The sequence below is a fragment of the Talpa occidentalis genome, unplaced genomic scaffold (assembly GCF_014898055.3).
Source record: "Talpa occidentalis isolate TD23 unplaced genomic scaffold, MPIMG_talOcc4v2.1 talOcc4.16, whole genome shotgun sequence".
In the NCBI taxonomy this organism is placed as follows: domain Eukaryota; kingdom Metazoa; phylum Chordata; class Mammalia; order Eulipotyphla; family Talpidae; genus Talpa; species Talpa occidentalis.
In genome coordinates, this window is record NW_023601653.1 from 9,650,229 (window position 1) to 9,669,811 (window position 19,583).

The following is a 19,583-nucleotide window of genomic DNA, read 5'->3' on the forward strand; positions in this document are numbered from 1 at the left end:
TGGAAAATAATAGATAACCCTTACATAATGTGCTTACCCTGAGTGAGGCACTGTTCTAAGAATTTCACATATATTTATTTAATTCTCACATCAATTCTGTGAGGTAGGTCCTATTACTATTCCAGTTGTACTGATGAAGAAATTAGAACTTTTCAAAATTGATTGAAAGATAGTATTTGTTGCTAAATTTTCTAAATTATAGAACATCCATGCAATAGAATATGAAACCACAAAAATTGATGCTATAATGTTAGTTGCTTCAACAAGATGTTTACTATGTATTAAACTAGGTTTACAGTAGATACAGTACTTACCAGTTTTGTTCTACTTTGAAAGAATGTATCTAATTATCAATTTTATATTTTTTATGAAGTAAACAAAAAGTATCCTTCTCTTTTCCTTAACCTAACCCCACCACAGACTCCCATTTCCCAAGGGTAGCTATTATTAACAGCTCAGCAAGTCTCCTCCCAGTTATCTTCCTATGCATAGATAAGAAGATATATGCAAATTAATTTTCTTTTATCAAAATAATACATACATATAGTTTTAAAAGTCATAGTGCAAAGAGCCTTGTAACAGAGGAGATTACTGTGTTTTTCTCCATCCTGCTCTTTTTCTTCGCAAATGTTTCTACTTAAAATATTTGAGCACAAAGAAGTATATAAGTATTAAAGAACCTTCATATAAGCCCACGGTACCTCTGTCATTTTCAAGTGAAATTATAGCCATGTAAATGATTACATCTATGAAACAAAAGCATCATACTGTGGAAGAAAAACATCAATAAAACTATGGAAGAAAAACACCATACTTAAATACAGTTTATTTTCCTTTGTTTTATGAAGTACCAAAATAGAATTAATTCTTAGGTTGCGAAACCTGTGCCATTGCTCCATTCCATGATTCTGTACAATGTTTGTTTATTCACAAGGTGGGTGTTGGAAGCATTAAGGATGTCTATTCATTCTGTGAATAGGAAAGGGAAAAAATAAATACAAGGCAGTTATTAATCCAGATTTTTTTTTATTTTATGAATTAATCAGGTCCTTTGTTTTCTTTTTCCATTTTATAGTTTATTATTGTCCTGCTTGTATCACATAGAAACATTTCCACCAAAAAGTTGAATGTGGAGAACTCTTGGTAGTCAACTCTGATAGAGAAGTTACTAAAACAAATGGTACAGAAGAGACATGAGGTTTATCTCTGCTATAGATTATCTTTCAGGACACTTTAATTTTGTAGTGTTTAGATTTAAGAAAACTAAAAATTGCTAGTTCATTCAGCTTCATTTTCGAACTGGCTACTACAGTGTCTAAAAACTCTGCTCCAAGCAAATACATAAAACTAGATGTTCCCCTGTTGGTATTTATTGCCACACATTATAAGTTGTTCATAGTTAAAGATAATTTTACAAACACATGTGCTTTTATATTACTATACCAAAAACAACAGTTTTGTCTTCCATTGTATTTGCACATCAGTCAAGGTGGGTTGGGGTGAGGATGGGATGTTATGGAGGTGGCAAATTAAGACATAGAGGGGATATGGTGAAATACAAATATGAGGATAGAAAAGTTTGTTTCCTGTTTGTTTAATGACATCTGTGAGACTTCCTAAGGTGAAATGATGGGGTGTCTTTAATAGCTCATGAGCGTAGTGCTGTAGTTTCCCAAGCTGTAGGGATAATGACTCCAAAAAGGAAAAGCGTATGAAGCCTGACCAGTATATTGCTGTCACTAATAATTTTTTACAATTGCAAAAAATTAACAAGACTTTCTTGATAAAGTAATGGGATCAGAATGACCAAAGATAACAAAGTATTCTAGACCAAAAACATGCTTAGAAAAATGCAGTTCAATAGAACTTTCTGAAATGAAAAAAATGTCTTTCACCTTTGCTGTCATATGGCTGTTGACAGACCTGAAATATGGCAAGTGTGACTGCGGAGCTGAATTTTAAATTTTGGTAATTTAAAATGACTGCATGTGTTTTGTGGTCATCGTATTGGACAGTGCAATCCTAAAAGATGTCTTTCCATTTGTCTCAACCACTCCTTCTTGCAAATAGGACACAATTACTACTCTTAGGAGCATATGGTCTGTGGAAAAAGCAAACAAAGTTAAAATATTTAACTTTATCAGAAACATAAAAGAAGCAAAACAGGAAGAAATAAGATATGCTCAGTTAAGTGAAACAAAATCTAGATGAAATGATAGAGAAAAGAATGAGGTTGAACTTTCTAGAAGTGACTGTCTTTCCAAATTACTCTTGGGGAGCATTCCATTTCTTCACTATAGAGATGCAGGGTAAATCATCTTTTGCAATGCCCCAGAAATTTCCTCATATATCACTCATGTGTAAGCTTTGTTGGTATTTATTTTATTGAAAAAATCTGTCACCCCACCTGCCTCATGAAGTCCTTTTTAAAAACTTAGTCTGGTATTCTTTCTACTGAGAGTTAATGCCACATAATTTACAATCTATTTTACCCTCAGTTTCTTTTACTGTAATTAGAATAGAAATTTGAAATGGGTGTTAGGTTTTCTCTTTCTTCGATAACTACAATATCCCCTAATAAAGTACCCAAATTCTTAAATTATTCACTTGCTCAAAGAAGATGCCTCCATTTGTTTCCCAGTAGAAAATGTTCCAGATTTTTCAAGGTAGCTTTTCTATATGAACTTGGCTTTATTTCACCAAGTGTAAACAATAAAGTCAATTCACTTAATTACTTTGACACTTCTTTACATAATTTTTATGTTCACAAGTTCAATCTTAGTAATAGTCACCTTTATTTATTGAAGGTTATTGATTTAATTTAGAAACTTAATTTAGAAAATACTGAAAATTTGTGCTGTAGTTTTAAATATTTTAAGTATTATTTCTGGAAACAGTAATTTGCATGTCAGAGGTAATAAGATCATTATGGCTTAGCATTTCAACCTTTAGAATAATATTGATTTTGCAATACACTGTATCTTCTAAATACAGATATTAAGACTCTTAATAATGTTTTCCTCTCTAGATTTTTGCTTCAATGTCTTGAAGACCTCGATGCCAATCTACGAAAATTAAACTCTCGTCTGTTTGTGATTCGTGGACAACCAGCAGATGTGTTCCCCAGACTTTTCAAGGTAAGATATTTGCATAAAATAACCTCTTGTTAGAGGAGACACATATTTGGTAAATAAGGCATCTGTATAATTTAAAGTATGGGGAAATGACATTTTAAATTAAAAAGTGTGTTAATGTTTTTTCTTTTATAAAAAAGTTATGTGGTAAAAACCAGAGAGTGAAAAAAAAAAAAAAAGGTTTACAAATAGTTAAATCTTTCTTCTACTTTAAACTGTTAGTTCTTCTCCTGGAAGCTATAAACTATTATCAGTTTCTTATCAACAAATTGTTTTTCAAGGAATTATTTCTGGGACAGATGCCCAAAATGCCTTAGATGAATGTATGAATATAAAGATGTACACTGCAATATTAATAGCAATGTTTTTTTTTTAAACTTACCACAGGGAATAGCCCTTGTCTAATTTGTGAGGGTTTGGAGAATTATAGTGTTTTCTATACAGCCAGTTAAATCATGTTAAAATTACAGGTGATTTTTTTTACCCTTGTAAGATGTATCAGAATAAATTTTAGAATTTAAACATCTTTACTACTACCCTTGGAAATTATTTAATTGCCATAATTCATTCTCTACTTTTAAAATCACTATAAGGAGAGGAACAGAGCTTATTAATATAATCCTGACACTCAGTAAGTAGCTGCTATTATTATTATTATCTTCATATTTTCCACAGTTAACAGTCTTTGGTTATCAGAAATGAAGCATTATAAAACAGAATGTCTCAGCAAAGCGGACTGTCTGTGAACATGGGCAAGTCACTAAATTTTTTAAATAACCTGATCTGCAAGATGGAGATAGCAACCAGAGTGCCAAGCTCTAAGGATTGTTTTGAGAACCAAATGAGATTCAAGTGTGAATTATTTGAAAAATTAAAGCGCTATATAAACATTTAATGTAGGAAGCTGGTTTTAAGCATAATGCTGAGTTGTATGATAAAACCTAGCACAATGCTTGAATCTAGTGAGTATACATTTCTTATTTACATATTTGGAACTTAAAAATTACATACTTTCTTCATAATCAAAGTTCAGTTATTGTTTAACCTTTTGATATGGAGATTTTGAATTACTCTTTTCCAACCTATGTTGTTACAATAGGAAAGTAATTATGTGTGTACATATTTTAGGAATGGAACATTACTAAACTTTCAATTGAGTATGATTCTGAGCCCTTTGGAAAGGAACGAGATGCAGCCATTAAGAAACTGGCTACTGAAGCTGGAGTAGAAGTCATTGTACGAATTTCACATACTTTATATGACCTAGACAAGTATGTTTTTTCCCTTTTTTTATTATGTAAAATACAACAGTATTTGTCATCTCAACCATTTTTGAGTGTACATTCAATGTATTAAGTACATAGACATGTTAGTTTTAACCTTTGGGACTTAAGTTTATAAAATAAAAATAACATACTCAGAGTTGTGGGAGAATTAAATTAATATATGTCGAATTCATAGCCTTTTATTTAACTACTATGATTTTTATTTACCCAGGGGCAGGTGCCAAAATTATAGATACTGTGCATAAGATAAAAACATTCAGAATTTCACTTTCAAAAGTATTAAGAGTAACACAAAATTTTCCTTGACTGTAACTCAGCTTATTGTGGTCTTGCTCTGCTGGGCTCTTAGCAATACTAATTTTACACTTTATCTGATACATAGTCATAAACTACTTGACATGTTTTGTTTGATTGTCTTATTTCACATGTGTATATCTTGTCGATCTGGGTGTTAAGTTCACATGCAAATTATATTTAATATTACTTTACATAGCTGTAGCCCTCTGAACTTGGCTTAATATATTATTTCTCAAAATGTTATTCTTGAAATAGTGTTTCCTGATGACTCTTTGTCCAAAAAGAGATTATATAACTATTATATGCTGAAGATTCATAAGATGCATTAACTTACTAGTTTTTGGCATATGATTGTCCTTACAAGTGCTAAATCTCCTGATTTATGTCCCTTTCAAAATTATTTTTTAGTTATTTATACTTAAAATCTATTTTAATTTTTTAATATATGCCTTTGTGACTGGTTTGTTTCATTCAGCACACCTACATTCATTTTTTTTCCTTAAATCCATTTTCTTTATTTTTCAATTTCTCCCCATCACCTGCCCTTTTGACCTGTGTCCCACTCCTCTGCTTCTTACTCATAGAAACCTCACTTTGTCAATGTCAGTGTCTACTAGTTTATAAGTCCTTATTTATTATTCCTTATTTTACTCATATATGTGAAATTGCCCAGTACTTATTTTAAGTACACATAATTCCCTTCAGCTTCTCCATTTTGCTGTATATGTGGTAACAGTTTATCTTTTGTTATAGCTGAATAGTATTTCTTTATGTGCATATCCCATATCTTCCTTATCCAGTTTTCTCTCAACGGGTTGTTTCCATATCCTAGGTACTGTAAATAATGCTGCAATATATATATATGGTATTTCCATTTTTAGTGTTTTCCAGACCATTTTCAAAATGGGCAGTTTTACGTTCCCACCAATGATGTATTTTAGGCTCCCTCTTTCTACACATCTTCTCCAGCACTTGCAGGAGGTTTTTTTAATGTATGCCTTTCTCAGGGTGTGAGATGATGTTATTACGGTTTTGACTTTAATCTCCTCTATTAAATGATGATGGGCATTTTTTTCATTTATCTGTTGGCCTTCTATATATCTTCTTTGGCAAATTGTCTTTTCAGGTCTGCTGCTCATTTTTAAATTGGTAGTGAAGTTATATGAGTTATTTGTATATTAACCCTTTGTTAGTTATATGACGTGTGAGTATCTCTTCCTGTTCAGTAGGATGTCTTTTTAATCTGCTAATATTTTTTTATGCTGCGTGAAACACTTTAAATTTGAGGTAGTTCCAATTATTTATTTTCACTTCTATTTCCCTTCCTGTAGGCATGTAGTCTCCAAACACATCTCTAGTGTTAATATCATAAAACATATTGCCATATAGTTGTGGGTTATATCTAAGTTTAATCACATTTGAATTTATTTTTATGTGTGGAATTAGAGATGATCCAGCTTCTTCTTTTACACGTGTCAATCCAGTTTTCTCAGGATCATTTGTTAAAGAGACTCTTCTTTCTCCATTGTATCGGTTGTGACTTCTTTGTCATAGGTTAGGTATTGATATCTGGATGGATTTATTTCTGAGCTTTTGATTCTGTTCCATTTATCCATTTATCTATTTCTATTACTATTGTTTTATGATACAGCTTAAAATCATGTAATATGATGTCCATTTTTTCTTCTTTTTCTCTGGATTGCTTGAGCTATTTAGGGATTTTTTTATGCTTCCATATAAATTTTATATTTTTTGTTCCGTTTCCTTGAAGTATCTTTGAAATTTTAATGGGGAATGCATTGACTCTATATATTGCTCTTGGTAAAATAGTTATTTAGATGGTGACATCATTTGATGATGACTGTTAATTCTCCCCATCCATGAACATGGTATGTCTTTTGTCTTTAGTCTTGTTCTATGTTTAATAATGTCTTTAAAAGTTGTATAAATCCTGGGCCTCCCCTGGTGGCGCAAGCTATTTAGCGCTGCACTGTGGAGCTATCCACAGCCTCTGCAGCACAGGTTTGATCCCGGCTGGCCGGCGAGGGTCCCACATGGTGCCGCAGATCTCTCCTGTCGCACCCACTGCTCCCCTCAGCAGTGTATTTCGTCAGTCTGCCTGTTCTGTTCCCTGCTCTGTCTCTGGTGAATCCTTTCACCCTCCCGCGCATCTGGCCTGTACCCCAGTTCTTGTATAGATAAATAAATAAATCTTTAAAAATAAAATATTTAAAAGTTGTATAAATCCTTTGGATCCTTAGTTGGCTTAGTTCCTAGGTATTTAATTCCTTTTGATGCCATTATAAATGGAATAGTTTCTTAATTTTTTTCCTTGTTCATTGTTTGTATATAAGAATGCAACACAGTTTTTGTATGTTCATTTTTAACCTGCCACTTTATTGTCATCATTTATTGTTCTTAATAACTTTTAGGCAGAGTCTTTGGTTTCTTTTATATATTGATACATAATATTGTCAGCATAAGTGGGTAGTTTTACTTCTTTTCTAATTTGGATTATTTTTTTTTCAATACTAACTGCATTTTGGGCCTCCCCGGTGGCGCAGCGGTTGAGTGCTGGGTTGCGAAGCTGCCCGCAGCCTCTGCGGCGCTGGTTCTATCCCCGGCTGCTCCCCGGCCACCGGAGGAGGGTCCCACATGGCGCGCAGACCTCTCCTGCCGCCCGCTGCTCCCCTCAGCAGTGTCCTTCGGTCCTTCTGCCTGCTCTGCTCCCCGCTCTGGCTCTGGTGAATTCTTTCACCCTCCCGTGCTTCTGACTGTACCCAGTGCATGTATAAACAAAACAAACAAACAAACAAATAAATAAACATGCCTCTATTAAAAAAATAAATAAATAAATAAATAAAATACTAACTGCATTTTTACTAACATTTGTAATAGGATCATAGAACTCAATGGTGGACAACCACCTCTTACTTATAAAAGATTCCAGACCCTCATCAGCAAAATGGAACCTCTAGAAATACCAGTAGAGACAATTACATCAGAAGTGATAGAAAAATGTACAACTCCTGTGTTTGATGACCATGATGAGAAATATGGAGTCCCTTCACTGGAAGAACTAGGTGGGTGTAAATGGTAGTAAGTATGGAATTTATGTGTTAATCAATCAGTAAATGGCACTTCTAATTTTGACATGTATTTGTGTTAAGTAAAGGAGAAGAAAAAGAAAGACTTCAAATAAATCTATGCATTATTCATGTATTCTATAATTATGTACATCCTAAAGAATAAAGACCCTTTTGCTAGTGAGTACCAGGAAGGAGAAAAAGACCTTGTTATAGTCTCTATGTGTAAGAATCTGTATAAGAATCTGTATAAGAATCATTTTTATGCTGCTGTCACAATTTTTCTGCAAAGTAATGTAGTATACCAATTATTATGGTTAAATAAAAATGATTTGCATTCCAGAAGAATAATATTTTTTATTTCTTTTCTTTTTTTCTTTGTTCTTTTTTTAATAGGTTTTGATACAGATGGCTTATCGTCTGCAGTGTGGCCAGGAGGAGAAACTGAAGCACTTACACGTTTGGAAAGGCATTTGGAAAGAAAAGTATGATAATGTAGATCATGCACTTTCATATTTCCAAAATGGCACTTTAAACATAATTTCTGTCTTCTTTAGAAACGAGAAATAAATTGTTGAAAAGGAAGTATTGAGAGAAATAATTAAAATAACAAACTTAATCGTCTGAAAATTAACAGCTATTGTCTCATTTAAATTTCTTCCTCTCTGGGGCCTCCCCTGTGGCGCAGCGGTTGAGCGCTGGGTTGCGAAGCTGCCCGCGGCCTCTGCAGTGCCGGTTCGATCCCCGGCTGCTCCCCGGCCACCAGAGGAGGGTCCCACATGGCGCGCAGACCTCTCCTGCCACCCGCTGCTCCCCTCAGCAGTGTACTTCGGTCCTTCTGCCTGCTCTGCTCCCCGCTCTGGCTCTGGTGAATTCTCTCACCCTCCCGCGCTTCTGACTGTACCCAGTGCATGTATAAACAAAACAAACAAACAAATAAATAAATAAAGCATGCCTCTATAAAAAAAAAAAAAAATTTATAAAAAAATAAAAAATAAATTTCTTCCTCTCTGAATATTTCCCTTTTAGCAACTGCTAATACTGCCTTTCTAGTCCAATGACAATAACTTTGAAATTAGGATAGAGTTCTTCTAACTTTACCTCAGTGTCAAAGAGACAGGTTGAAGGTCCTCTCAGCCTTATGTTAGAAATTTGAAGATAGGGCCTCCCTGGTAGTGCAGTGGTTGAGCACTGAGTTGCGAAACTGCCCGCATTCCTCTGCAGCGCCTGTTCGATTCCCGGCCCCCAGTGAGGGTCCCACATGGCATGTAGACCTCTCCTGCCACCCGCTGCTCCCCTCGTCAGTCTGCCTTTTCTGTTCTCCGCTCTGGCTCTGGTGAATTCTCTCACCCTCCTGCGCTTCTGACTGTACCCAGTGCTTGTATGAATGAATGAATGAATGAATAAATAAATAAATAAATAAATCTTTAAAAAAAAAGAAAGAAATTTGAAGATAATTTACATCACACGAGTAGGTGTTCCATGAAAATGACTGAAACAAAAGGATGTTCATTTTTATCCTTTTTTGTTTTTATTTAAAACCATTGCTGGGATAGTAAGATTTTATTTCTGATTTTATTCCCCAAGTGAACTGTGTCACTCATTGAGAATTTCAACTTTAAGTGCTCTTTTAAAATGGAAATGGAAATTAATTGGTATAATTTTCTCTGTGTGCTTTCAGGCTTGGGTGGCAAATTTTGAAAGACCGCGAATGAATGCAAATTCTCTGCTTGCTAGCCCTACTGGGCTTAGCCCCTATCTTCGATTTGGTTGTTTGTCATGTCGACTGTTTTACTTCAAATTAACAGATCTCTACAAAAAGGTATTATCTAAAACTGGAGCTTATTTTTTAAAATACTTTCTAAATAAGTGTTGATAATACTTCTTTGCTTTTTAATCTTAGGTAAAGAAGAATAGCTCCCCTCCACTTTCCCTTTATGGGCAATTATTATGGCGTGAATTTTTCTATACAGCAGCAACAAATAATCCACGCTTTGATAAAATGGAAGGAAACCCTATCTGTGTTCAGATTCCCTGGGATAAGAATCCTGAAGCTTTGGCAAAATGGGCAGAAGGCCGTACAGGCTTTCCATGGATTGATGCCATCATGACACAGCTTCGGCAGGAGGGTTGGATTCACCATTTAGCCAGACATGCGGTTGCTTGCTTCCTGACACGAGGTGACTTGTGGATTAGTTGGGAAGAAGGAATGAAAGTAAGAGTTCTTCTAATTAATGTATCATGGTCATGTTTTGTTTTGTTTTAATATTTTATTTTATGTAATTCTTACATCATTTTTCATCTTTGCACAATGTATGCATTTTCATTATGGTTATATTCTCCATATAATTGCACTCCCCCCTTGTTTTGACTCTAGTCCTTCCTCTCCCTCCCCCCTCCATAGTGTGTCTCTGGTTTATAGTTGCTTGTTGATTTTGATTTTTTACTTTGTATTGATTAGTCTTTTTCCTGATCTCTTATTTAAGTTTTCTAAATTTCTAGCATGGTCATGTTTTGAAGGCCTATAAGTATAGGTATTGAAACAATTCCTAAAGGTTGTCTACTAGGTAGATATATTAACAGTCTAATTTTTCAGCTGGCAAAGAATTTAATTCCCATAAAACAGTCACTTTTGGAGAGCAGAATAGTATAAGAGACAAGAGAAATGGTAAAAACTGGTTAACTCAATTAATCTAAAGTCATTTCAGTGACTAAACTAGCCTTGCCATCAAAGGAACTACTCTCTGGACTTACTGGATTGCTTTCTGTATAGGTGATTGTTTCTTTCACAAAAAGGATGCAACTAAGAGTTTTTAGAAATAGTGAATTTTTGTTATAAATTTTAAAATATAAATCATTTCACCCAACTTCAACATCACAGCTTTTACTACAACTTCTATTATGTAAAGTGAAGCATACTGCATTTTATGACATGTTTTACCATTTCTGATCCTGCTTTTTTTGCATCTCTTGTTTCCTAATACAAAGTTGTACTTGAGGTAGATATATAGCACACAGTAAGTGAATTCATAAAAAATAATTTACATTAATTCTGTATCCCTTTTGAATCAAGGAATTCAAATTTAAACTATAGTGCTAGTAATTTTTAAAGTCATTTGTATTTAAGTACTCCTTTTATATAGACCAGTGTACTAAGTTTCTAAGTTTTTGTTGGTCATTTCTCTGGTAGAGTTTTGCTTTCTTGAAAGCCCTACTCTTTTTTTTTTTTTTAACTCTATAAACTCCTCATATCCCTTGTCATCCTTTTATATTAGTGAAGAGTAACTTTTTTACTCTCTCTCTCCCCGTAACACTGGTAAATTCCATTTAAAAATCTTCTTATATTGCTTGTTTCTTTCCCAAAATAATTCATTATAGAACATAACATAGACAAGGAAACTAATTTGGAAATGTTCAATTTTACAGTCTAGGTAAGATTTTCTTTGCCTGACTTTTGATCTGTAGTGACCTGGAAGAATGCCTGCTTTCAGAATTGTGAATGCAAACTAATTGGTTACTATTACTTTCAAAGGTATTTGAAGAATTATTGCTTGATGCAGATTGGAGCATAAATGCTGGAAGTTGGATGTGGCTTTCTTGTAGTTCCTTTTTCCAACAGTTTTTTCACTGCTATTGCCCTGTTGGTTTTGGTAGGAGAACAGACCCCAATGGAGACTACATCAGGTAAATCAAGGGTGATTTTTATTCAATTTGAATGCTGAATCCAGGAGAAGTTTTTCATGTTTCAGCAAAACTTAAAGTATTCCCCACTCATGATGGGCAGCAGAGATGAAGAGAAAGACAATCATTTAAATGGTATTGATTTGATTTTGGTCACTCATTGTGAATAGTTTGTTATAATTTATTATAGTTCAATTTATTAATAACTTTCTTCCTTCTCCCAAAAGGCGTTATTTGCCTGTTCTAAGAGGCTTCCCTGCAAAATATATCTATGATCCCTGGAATGCACCAGAAGGAATTCAGAAGGTAGCCAAATGTTTGATAGGAGTTAATTATCCTAAACCAATGGTGAACCATGCTGAAGCAAGCCGTTTGAATATTGAAAGGATGAAACAGATCTATCAGCAACTTTCACGATATAGAGGACTAGGTATGTTGGTAACTGACTTTGATTTGTTTCTTTGACAGCTGTTTATGTAACTATCCTTGATTTTTACCTCAATCATCATTTAATTTTTTTAATCAAGGAATTTTTTTCCCTTCAGGTCTTCTTGCATCAGTGCCTTCTAATCCTAATGGAAATGGAGGCCTCATGGGTTATTCTCCTGGAGAAAATATCCCAGGTTGTAGCAGCAGTGGAAGTAAGTAAAAAGGAAATTTCTGCATTTGGTAACAGAGAGGTTAATAATAAAATATATTGTTCGTTGAACTTCACAACAGTTTTATTTTTAAAGATCTATCTTTAAAATGTGATAGTTTTTCATACCCCTGCATATATGTTATATACACACATACACAAACACACATCCTTACCATGAGTGAGATTTCGGACATGGAAAACATCTTAACATGTTTTAAGCATTTGAGTCAAGGTAAAAAAGATCTTCTTTACCTTGAATAAGGAAAGCAATTTTCAGGGTTAAATAAGAGTTGCATATCACATTCTTTGAATGCTCATATGAATTAAAATATCAACATGGCACACATATTTATTAATTTATGGTGGGGATATCCCTTTCCAGTGATAGAAGCCTTCTCCCTAATCAAGACATTCCACTTTTCCATTTTCAAATACCTGAAAAACTGAATTCTTTATCCAGAGGAAATTGATGAGCATGAAAACCAATAAAAATAAGTACATTATAGGGCCTCCCCGGTGGCGCAGCGGTTGAGCGCTGGGTTGCGAAGCTGCCCATGGCCTCCGCGGCGCCGGTTCAATCCCCGGCTGCTCCCCGGCCACCGAAGGAGGGTCCCACATGGCGCGCAGACCTCTCCTGCCGCCCGCTGCTCCCCTCAGCAGTGTACTTCGGTCCTTCTGCCTGCTCTGCTCCCCGCTCTGGCTCTGGTGAATTCTCTCACCCTCCCGCGCTCCTGACTGTACCCAGTGCATGACATGCCTCTATTAAAAAAAAAATCTACATATTGTTCAGTCCATAAGGTAGCCTCTCAGGTGGACAGAATGCTCATATTTTTCCATAATCTGAACATACTGACAAAAATGTTTCTGAACCCTACTTCTCGTTGCCAACCCATTCTCCTATAATATTGTTTCTTTTCAAAAAAATTTTTTAATTGCTCTGGCTGGGTAACTGCCACATTGTCTGTGTGTTACATGATTTGCATAGTATAATTCATTATGTTTTAAATACTAACAGGTTGTCCTCAAGGGAGTGGTATTTTACATTATGCTCATGGAGATAGTCAGCAGACTCATTTATTAAAGCAAGGTAAGAATGAAGCAGTTGAGCATATAGATTTTTTTTTCACCTTTCCCATCTTAAAAATACATTATTAATTTTCATACATGATTTTAAATTTTTTTATTGTGTTAGCATTGGTTTATAACATTATATAGGTTTCAGGTATACAGCATTATAAATCAGCATTTGTATATACTACATTTTGTTTGCCAATAAAAATCTAGTTTCCATTTTTCTACATACAGTTGGCCTCTTTAACATGATATATTCTCCTCTCTTCCCCTCTGCCTTTTCTTAACTATTGTTTTGCTCTGGTCTGAGTTTTTGTTTTTGTTTCATTTGCTCATTAGTTATGTTTCTTTTTCTTCCACATGAGTGAAATCATTCAGTTCTTTGTCCTTCTCCACCTACCTTTTTTTGTTTAGCATTAAACATCCACTAAGTTCATGCATGTTGTTGCAAATGGCAGGATTTCATCCTTTTTTTTGTAGCTAAGTATTCCATTGTCCACATATACCACATCTCCTTTATTCAGTCATCTCCTAGTGGCACTTAGGTTGTTTTCAACACTTGGCTATTGTGAATGATGGCTGTGGTTTTGTATCCTTGAGACAGATACCCAGAAGTGGGATGGATAGATGGGTTGTATAAAATACCTATTTTTTAAAAATTTTTTTTTAGAAAACTCCCATGTTGTTTTCCCTATGACTGCACCAATTTGCATTTGTGCTAACAGTGTATGAGGGTTCCCTTCTCTCCAAATCCTCACCAACACTTGTTGTTTCTTGTCCTTTTGATAAAAGTTACTCTTGCAGGTGTGAAGTGTTACCTTGTTATTGATATTTTGATTTGTACTTTCCAAAACATAAGAGATGATGAACATCTTTTCATGTGCCTGTTATTTAGCTCTGTGTCTTCTTTGGAGAAGTGTTTATTCAGAGCCTCTGCCCATTTTCTTTATTAAGTTCCTTTTTTGTGGTTGAGTTATATGAGTTATCAATGTATCTTGGTTATCAACCCCTTGTCAGAGATCTGATCTGCAAACAGCATCTTCCATTCAGTAGGTTGCCTTTCATTTTGACCATGGTTTCTTTTCTTGTCCAGAACTTTTCAGTTTTATATAGTTCCTTTATTTTTTTTAACTTTTGCTTCTCTTGCCTTTAGAACCAGATCCCCAGATACCTCTAAGGCCCATCTTAAGGAGCTTGTGTCCTGTATTTTCTTCTATGTGTTTTATGATTTCAGGTCTTAACATCCAAGTCTTTACATCTGTTTTGAATTAATTTTTGTGGATGGTGTGAGATAATGGTCTAGTCTCATTCTCCTGTATGTATTGTCCCATTTTCCTAGCATAATTTATTGAAGAGACTTTCCTTGTTTCATGCTATATATTCTTGGTAACTTTGTGGGTTTATTTCTGTGGTTTTATTTATGGGCTCTCATTTCTTAAACATGTGTTTTTAAAATGTCTAGGAAGAAGCTCTCTGGGCACTGGTCTCAGCAGTGGGAAGCGTCCTAGTCAGGAAGAGGACATGCAAAGTCCTAAAGTCCAGAGACAGAGCACTAATTAGGTAAATACTTGGGAGCTTTATTTCTTGCTTTAGTAGAGTGTGTAGTGAACCTAAGTTAACATAATTTATGTAATAAAGCTGATCTCTGTTTTTAAACCAGATAATATGAGGCCTAAATTTTTCAGTGACTGAAACAAAATCAGTTAATTCCAGGACAAGAGAAATACATCTCTACTGGACAAAACGTTGCACTCAGCTTTATGGTCATCTGCATCAATGAACTTTGAATTTTTTTCTTGACTTCTTTTTTTTTCACTTTTTTATTGAAGTCAGAGTTCATAATCACATTACATAAACATTACATAAATGTGCATCATTAAAAATCAACAATGATTTTAAATTTGAAAAGCTTATGATACTATGCTAGTTTTTCACAGAAAAAGACATCTTTTTTCTTTGCTATGTGACCAAAAATCTTAGAACAATTACAGTGGCCTTATACATTTTAGTAGTATTAATATAATCCCAAATGAACCTCCCCCAAAATCTTTGCCTCTTAAGTGTTTATAAATTTCTTTTATCTAAACTTCTAATATCTAAATTCTTTTCAATGTGAGACTGGTCTTGGGAAGTATAGAAAAGTCATAGGTGTACTCATTTTAGAGACATGAGATACTGTTTTGTGATTTAAAGTTATCCAAAGGGTATTTTTCAGTTCATCTGTCAGTTTGTAAAGACTTGTTTCTTCAGTTATATTAAATTGTTTACATGTAAAAAATTATAAGTTTTCAATGGCAACCTATTTAGACTACAAATTTCTTGAAAATTAGATCAATAAACATTCATCAGACTTTTATCTTTTAATTCCTTGCAATCAGGGTTTACCCAGTTTTTTTTTCCTTCAATCACAGAAAACATTCAGGAGGAATACTGTTGCAGCTGAAATTGGTGGGGAGTTCAGTACTTTTTCAGTTAAATTATTTTAAAGTGTTCTTCATTGATGGAAAGCAGTTACATTTTGAAATGCATTGTTTCTAATGACATTTCTGTGTTTTTTAACTTTTTAATGAATTTCCCATAGGACAGATGGTAATTTGTATATAAAGAACTTGGTAAGAGAATTTGCTTAATGTAAATATAAATAGTCACAATTAGAATAGACCCATCAGTATATTTTTGATAATTTTTGATGTATGGTAAAAGTTAAAGTGGCCAACTGATATTCTGATAACAGTCCAAGTTTTGAGTGTCAGTGTGGGAAACAGGAGGTTTTTAGACTTTCTTAAAAGACTTTGTTAAAATTTTAGGACAAAATTTTCTGACCATCATTGTTTGATCTAACTTTGTGATCTTTAATAATATTTTAGAAAATGTATGTGATCAATTGTAGTTACCACCTCTGTTAACATAGACAATAATGTGTTTTGAAGCTTTATTATATATGTGGTTTTGATCCAAACTTGTGAAAGTATCATGTGTTAAGTTCTCCTTGTCTCCTTTTCTTTGTTCATTTCACCTAAATTGACCTTGTTATTAAAGTATATGCAAATGGAATCTTGTGTACTTGGTGGGGTTGTCTTTTTGTTTTGTTTTAAAGCTCTTGTTTGCTTCAGGTAAGGGGAGATGTGTGAGGTGATTTCAAATTGGAAACAGATTCTCTAAATCACATCACCGTTCTGAAAGAACAGCAATAATATATATAGTAAAATAGTATTTTTCAAGATAATAATCTTGTCCAAACACTTTATACTCTAAAAATTAAATTTTGTGCAAGAAAGTTTTAAGCTCAGGGATATTTTCAAGTAATGGGGTAATAGGGCTTGTATCTGAATTATAAGGATGACAGTTAAGTCAAATGCCCACCTCTGTTGCTACTTATTAGCTTTGATATTTTGGGTAAATTATTAATTGTGCCTTCTCTTTTCTCATATAAAAAATGTGCCTGGTATATGGTAGAACACTCGATAAATGTTGACAACAGGGCTATGTTGTGTAGCCATGGATGGAGCATTGCACTACCTGTGTAGCTGTATGCTGCGGCTCTGGTTAGTTGTCCTAGTTGTAATTACTGTTAGTATCTCTTTGCTATTTTCCAGTTGGCTAGTTCTTCCCCTGCAGAATTATAACAAGTGACTTTTGTTTTCCCATCTTTAATAATGACAGATATTCAGTCTGATAATTATTTTTAAAGTTAAAACTCAAGGTAAATTCGAGTAAAAAAATCCAGAAACAGTAACATTTTTTTTTTTAAAGATTTTATTTATTTATGCATACAAGAGCTGGGGAATGAGGCCAGAGGTGTGGGGGGTGAGAGGATTCACCAGAGACAGAGTGGGGAGCAGGACAGGCAGATGTAACAATAACATATTTTTATATGATATGCATTTTTAAAAGTATCCTTGGTTAGTAAAGAGAAATATTTTAATAGTTTTTCATAATAGCTGTATTTTACACCTTACCTTCTGGTCTTGGTTGTTTGTATTGTATAGAGTTGAGAAATCCATTGATCTGGATAATCTCACCAATGAGGGGAATATCAGTTTTAATGTAAATAAGTATTTTAGTAAAAGAACATTATGTTATCATAGGGACTGTTATTTTACTTTTAAATGGAGGGAGATTTTGTTTTTCATTTTAGGAGTGGCTATTTGTGGTTTTGAAAATTTTTTCAGTTCAATCTAAACTGTAACTGAAAGGGCATGTTATCAGTCAGGGTGCACCTCTGGAGTAGACCACTCTATTTGGATACAATATTCTCATCTATCTAGAAGGACTGGTCTTCCAAAAAACCCTGCCTATTATTGAGGGACTTAAGACCTTTTACTCATATACTAAATACTTCTTGAATTCTCAAGTTTCTGACAACTTGAAAAAGTTGTGTTGAGTGGAAACCAAGTTTTTGAATGAATCTATGCAAAGTCATGTTTTTCGCTTTCACTTGAATTAGTAAATTTGGGATATAAAGGACTGATAACAGTATTATTTTAATGTATCTCTATATATTTTAGAGTCATCCTATAATTTTAAATGTGTGTAACTTTTTTGTACATCATATGCATAATACTAAGTTCCCCCCATTTCTCCAAGTTCTTTTTCTTTATTCTAGAAAAGTACTTTTTAAATATTTGGAGTGGTAAACACTTTGGGTAGCATTTAATACAGTTGTCATAGTTGAATTGGCCATTTTCAGGTTTTTATTACAATGATGCGCATTCCTTATGTCCATCATTCCCCGCTCAATCATAGGGCACTCTGGTCCAAGCTGCCAGCACCCGGGTGCAGTTCTCCCTCCCTCCCGGATCCCTCCCGACCTGTGATTGCTACATGCAGGTCTAAGGCCTGAGTTTTACATTCTTTGACTTCTCTTTCCTGTATCCTATTTTAATTCCCTTCTAAATGCAGGTGACACACTCTGGTTAGTCTGGACCCTAAATCCTTGTATTTCAGGAAAAAGTGTGCAACAAAGCTATGAATGATAAGGGTTTTATAAAAGGGTAACTTAGAGATGAAACTGTTACAGACAAGCCATCTCCTACCTCATATATGTTAGCTAGTCAGTTAATTCTAGAATACCCTGGAGATCAAAAGTTGATCTTGAGACAAGGAGCCAGGTTTCTGGCTGCTACTCTGTGGAATTAAAGTACAAGTGTCAGTTCCTTTCAAAAAGCCTGCTTTGAGTCTAGCTGAAAGATTTGGTTAGCCTTTTCTGAGTTCCTACCCTATGCCAAGCTTTCATTGTAGGAAAATACATTCCATCGGTATCCCCAAGGAGTTTACTCCAAAGGTGAAAGGGCAGGCTGGAGGAGTTGCGAGTGCTGGTAAGTCTCTTGGAGCTGTGCGCAGTGAGCTGTGAAACACGGGGAAGGAGAGCTGGGAAGGTCACGGCGTTCCTGATTCCAGCTCTCCACAGGGATCAACTTCATAGAGCAACTAGGCCATCCTAGGCACCCTAGAAAATACTTGTTTCTAGTTAATGCCTTTGTCCTCTAGAATGTAAACTCCATCAGGGCAGGCAGTGTAACTTTCCCCTCCTCTCGTCCAACTGTCTCAGTGCTGTTTCACCTACTTGGCACTTGGTCGGTGAGACGTAAGTATGTGTTGCGTGGATAGATAAATGTGAGCATAAATAAGGCAAACGTGAAGCTTGGATTTAAGGAGAAAAAATTTTTTTACGAAGCTGGCTTCACAGGTAATCATTAGAATGTAAACCGCTTAGTTGATCAGAAAAGGCAAATATTTAGGTAACTACGGTGGCAGGAAGGGGGGCTTGTAAAGACGAATCCGCCGTGGTCGCTGCCCACCGCGGGGTGGAGAGCCAAGAGCTAAGTGTGTTCGGAAGGTGCAAGGACGTTTGTGAGGTTTTAAACGTTTCTGTAAACTGCTTCTTTACCTATCACTCTACAGTATGGTCATTCTGCATGGCTTAAAGATAAAGAAGTTGCTGGGTTGCTTCCGTGTTTTTTTACGGGCTAAAGACAATCCCCGAAAGATAAGATGACTGACACCCCCAGGTTGTCTAAGATGTCAGCAAGGAAAGGGCGTGAGAACCGGGCGCTCGGCGCGGCCCGCGGATTCCCACGTGGTGCCGGCTCCGAGGGGCGGGGCGAGGAGCCGGCGTCTCGCGCCCTCATTGGATGCGTGGGTGCTGCGGGGCGTGTCTGCGATCTCCTGCCTCCGCGTCCTGATTGGCTACGGCGCGGGGGGCGTGGCCGGGCCGGCTCAGCTGAGGAATTCGCCTTGTGCTGCGGACCCGCCTGCGGACCCCGCGGGGCTTCCACCTGCGGGACGACGGTCGCCGGGGAGATCTGCGGACCCGGGAAAGGAGGAGGGACTGGGGGGGGGGGGCGGAAGGACGGAGTGAGGGCCCGGAGCGGACGCCCACAGGTGA

At 35.5% G+C, this 19,583-nt stretch overlaps 1 protein-coding gene across 7 annotated transcripts in view; it reads left to right on the forward strand.

Annotated features, from left to right (window-relative positions):
- Positions 1 to 19,583, forward strand: part of CRY1 (cryptochrome circadian regulator 1) — a 43,379-nt gene that overhangs the window by 18,950 nt on the left and 4,846 nt on the right. For 2 of the 7 annotated variants that reach the window (XM_037513687.2, XM_054696081.1), the window contains exons 2-13: positions 3,029 to 3,137; positions 4,263 to 4,405; positions 7,616 to 7,800; positions 8,200 to 8,288; positions 9,485 to 9,625; positions 9,707 to 10,018; positions 11,336 to 11,487; positions 11,712 to 11,914; positions 12,030 to 12,125; positions 13,140 to 13,211; positions 14,658 to 14,755; positions 14,856 to 15,649. In XM_037513687.2, the coding sequence (XP_037369584.1) occupies positions 3,029 to 3,137; positions 4,263 to 4,405; positions 7,616 to 7,800; positions 8,200 to 8,288; positions 9,485 to 9,625; positions 9,707 to 10,018; positions 11,336 to 11,487; positions 11,712 to 11,914; positions 12,030 to 12,125; positions 13,140 to 13,211; positions 14,658 to 14,755 (1,600 nt within the window). In that variant the 3' untranslated portion in view covers positions 14,856 to 15,649. Of the gene's footprint in view, positions 1 to 3,028; positions 3,138 to 4,073; positions 4,097 to 4,262; positions 4,406 to 7,615; positions 7,801 to 8,199; positions 8,289 to 9,484; positions 9,626 to 9,706; positions 10,019 to 11,335; positions 11,488 to 11,711; positions 11,915 to 12,029; positions 12,126 to 13,139; positions 13,212 to 14,657; positions 14,756 to 14,833; positions 16,246 to 19,583 lie in introns of those variants that run through there. The other 5 variants (XM_054696083.1, XM_037513685.2, XM_037513689.2 and 2 more) reach the window with 5 other exon arrangements.